This window comes from Parus major, unplaced genomic scaffold (assembly GCF_001522545.3).
Source record: "Parus major isolate Abel unplaced genomic scaffold, Parus_major1.1 Scaffold792, whole genome shotgun sequence".
Taxonomy (NCBI): Eukaryota; Metazoa; Chordata; class Aves; order Passeriformes; family Paridae; genus Parus; species Parus major.
The window spans coordinates 4106-6722 of record NW_015379671.1 but is presented as its reverse complement, the minus strand read 5'-3'; the positions used below and the strand labels follow the sequence as shown (position 1 = coordinate 6722).

General features: G+C 63.4%; 1 protein-coding gene across 1 annotated transcript; it reads left to right on the top strand.

The window, feature by feature from the left end:
• Window positions 1–6: 6 nt before the first annotated feature.
• LOC107199481 (protein Hook homolog 2-like) lies at window positions 7–2188 on the top strand. Its single transcript, XM_015616803.1, has 10 exons — window positions 7–186; window positions 294–381; window positions 537–600; window positions 680–748; window positions 861–909; window positions 1056–1087; window positions 1180–1250; window positions 1430–1578; window positions 1664–1735; window positions 1817–2188. The coding sequence occupies exons 3-10, from the start codon at window positions 539–541 to the stop codon at window positions 1955–1957; spliced, it is 645 nt and encodes a 214-aa protein (XP_015472289.1). The 5' UTR covers window positions 7–186; window positions 294–381; window positions 537–538; the 3' UTR covers window positions 1958–2188.
• Window positions 2189–2617: the final 429 nt, after the last annotated feature.

Genomic DNA, 2617 nt, shown 5'->3' with positions numbered 1-2617 from the left:
CGCGCCGCTCACCTGCAGCAGCAGCTGGGCCGAGCCCAGGCCGGCTGCGCGCAGCTGGAGGCCGCCCGCAGGCAGGTGCAGGAGCTGAGCGGGCAGCAGGCCGAGGCGGCGCTGAGGGCAGAGAAGTGGCACCTGGAGTTCCGGCACCTGCAGGAGCGATTCGAGGCGCTGAGCCAGGAGAAGGAGGTGGGTGAGGTCGGGGGAGGCGGCCTGAGCTCACCTGGGGACGCACCTGGGGACGCACCTGGGGACGCACCTGGGACACAGCTGAGCGCTGGGCGCCGTCCCCGCAGCGGCTGCTGGAGGAGCGCGACGCGCTGCGCGAGGCCAACGAGGAGCTGCGCTGCGTGCAGGTGCAGCAGAGCTACCTGAGCCAGGCAGGTGAGCCCACCCTGAGAGCTGACAGAACACCTGGGCAGGTGGGAACCATCTCCTGACCCTCGTAGCGCACACCTGGGAACCCCCGCTGTGGGCTGCGGGGTTTGGGGTGTCACAACGGGTGACAAGTTTGGGACGTAAGCCAATTTTTACCGCAGGGATGGAGGGGGGCCCGGCCCCTCCCCAGAATTTGGCGGCCGAAATCCTTCCTGCGGAGCTCAGGTGAGTCCAGGCAGGTGTCCAAAAACATGGAGGGGGGGTCCCCAATTTTTTGTGGGGTCGCTGACGGCGTCCCCGGCAGGGACACGGTGACGCGGCTGCGGCGCGAGAACCGACGGCTGCGGCTGCAGCGGGACCAGCTCTGGCACAGGTGGGGGAATTTTGAGGAGGGGGGGTTAGGGGGGTCTTCAAAACCTCCCTAAGACCCCCCCCCAAATCCCTGAGGAGCCCCCCAATCCTTAATTCCCCCCCTGCACCCACAGACTGGAGGCCGCAGAGCCTCGGACAGCGCAGGGGAGGCCGCGGGAGGAGGTGAGTGGGGGGAGATTTTGGGGTGGGGGTCTCTCCACACCAAAGGGGGGGTCCCCGGTTCGTTGTGAGGGTCTCGGTGTTTTGGGGGGGGGTCACGTTTTATTTGGGGCACCTCAGGCTTCACCTCTTCGTTGTTTCCCCCTCAGCTGTCGCTGCCGGAGGAGACCCCCGAGGATCTGTGAGTTTTGGGGGGTCGGGGAGGGGGGAGGGATTTGGGGAGCCCCCCCACAACAACATCCCCAACCTGTGGGCACCCCCCTGCTCCCCCAGGGATGAGCTGCCGGAGGGAGAGGAGGAAGAGGAGGAGGAGGAGGAAGAGCTGGAGCCCTCCAGGGTCCCGAGTGGGTATCGGAATTCGGGGAGAATTGAGGGGGGGTCTGGGGGATACCCCAGATTGGGGGTTCTGTAGGGATCCTGAGGGGTGATGTTTGGAGATGACCCGTGCCTCAGTTTCCCCATGAAGATTGGGGGTTTTGGGGGGGTCCCTCCTGGCTACCCTCCCTTTTTGTTCCCCCTACAGGATCAGGATTTAGAGGTTCCCCGAGTTTGCCCCCACAAAAGCCCTCGGTTTCCCCCGGGGACCCCCCTGGCACTCCCCCCTTGGCCCCCGTCCTGCAGCTCCTCCGGAACCAACTGCAGGAGAAGGACGCGCTGATCCGGCACCTGGAGGTGAGCTTTAAATCCACAAAGGAATTTGGGGAGGGGGTCCCGGGGGGTCTCCAAGCTGAACCCCCCCCAAACACACACCCCCCAGAACGACTGGGAGCGCAGCCGGGCGCAGCGGGAGCGCGAGGAGCGGCTGCTGGTCACCGCCTGGTACAACATGGTGAGTCAGGGGGAGCCCACGGGGATGGAGACCCCGGGACCCCCTCCCCAGGACCCCCGGTGACCCTCGGTGTCCCCTCAGGGCCTGGCCCTACAGCGGCAGGAAGGAGGGACGGCGTCTCGGGGCCTCTCCAGCGGCGCTCAGTCCTTCCTGGCCCAGCAGCGCTTGGCCACGGTGGCCCGGCGAGCGCGGACCCCTCACGGCCGGGCTCCCCCCAGCTGAGGGGGGGTCCCCCAAACGCCCCCGGACCACCGGGGGTCCCCCTCACTCTGGGCTGGTCCCATTTCAGACACTACAAACCCGCGCTCCCCACCTTGTTTTGGGGGGGGCCTGGACCTTGCCACCCTACCTCATTTTGGGGGGCTTTTAGCACTTCTATTTTTGTAGCTGATTTCGGGGGGGTCTTGTGTGTGTTACCCCCATAAAATCTTCTAATAAAGCCTCAGGACTCAGCGCTGGAGGTTTGTTATGGGAATACTGGGGGCCTGAGCTGTGGGTTTGAGGTGTTTTGGGTGCCTCTGACTTAAACCATGGGGTCGGTGCTAGGGTAGAGGTGGGTGGGGGTGAGCACCCTACAAATTACTTAGATTTTTGTCTTTTTCCCCCCATGTTTCATTCCCTTTTCCCCTCACGTTTTCCTGCTCTTTTTCCCCCCCTCACGTTTTCCCGCTCTTTTCCCCTCATGTTTCCCGCTCTTTTTCCCCTCACGTTTCCCGCTCTTTTTCCCCTCACATTTCCTGCCCTTTTCCCCTCACATTTCCCGCTCTTTTTCCCCTCACATTTTCTCTTTTTCCCCTCACATTTTCTCTTTTCCCCCTCACGTTTCCCACTCTTTTTCCCTCACTTCTTCCCCTTATGTTTCCTACTTTTTCCCCTCACATT

Excerpts from the sequence above, each read along its gene's own strand:
- LOC107199481 (XM_015616803.1), top strand. The coding sequence starts at position 539 with ATGGAGGGGGGCCCGGCCCCTCCCCAGAATTTGGCGGCCGAAATCCTT. Across the intron at positions 1,088-1,179 it reads GAGGAGACCCCCGAGGATCT|GGATGAGCTGCCGGAGGGAG; the intron begins GTGAGTTTTGGG and ends CTGCTCCCCCAG. Across the intron at positions 1,736-1,816 it reads TCACCGCCTGGTACAACATG|GGCCTGGCCCTACAGCGGCA; the intron begins GTGAGTCAGGGG and ends GTGTCCCCTCAG.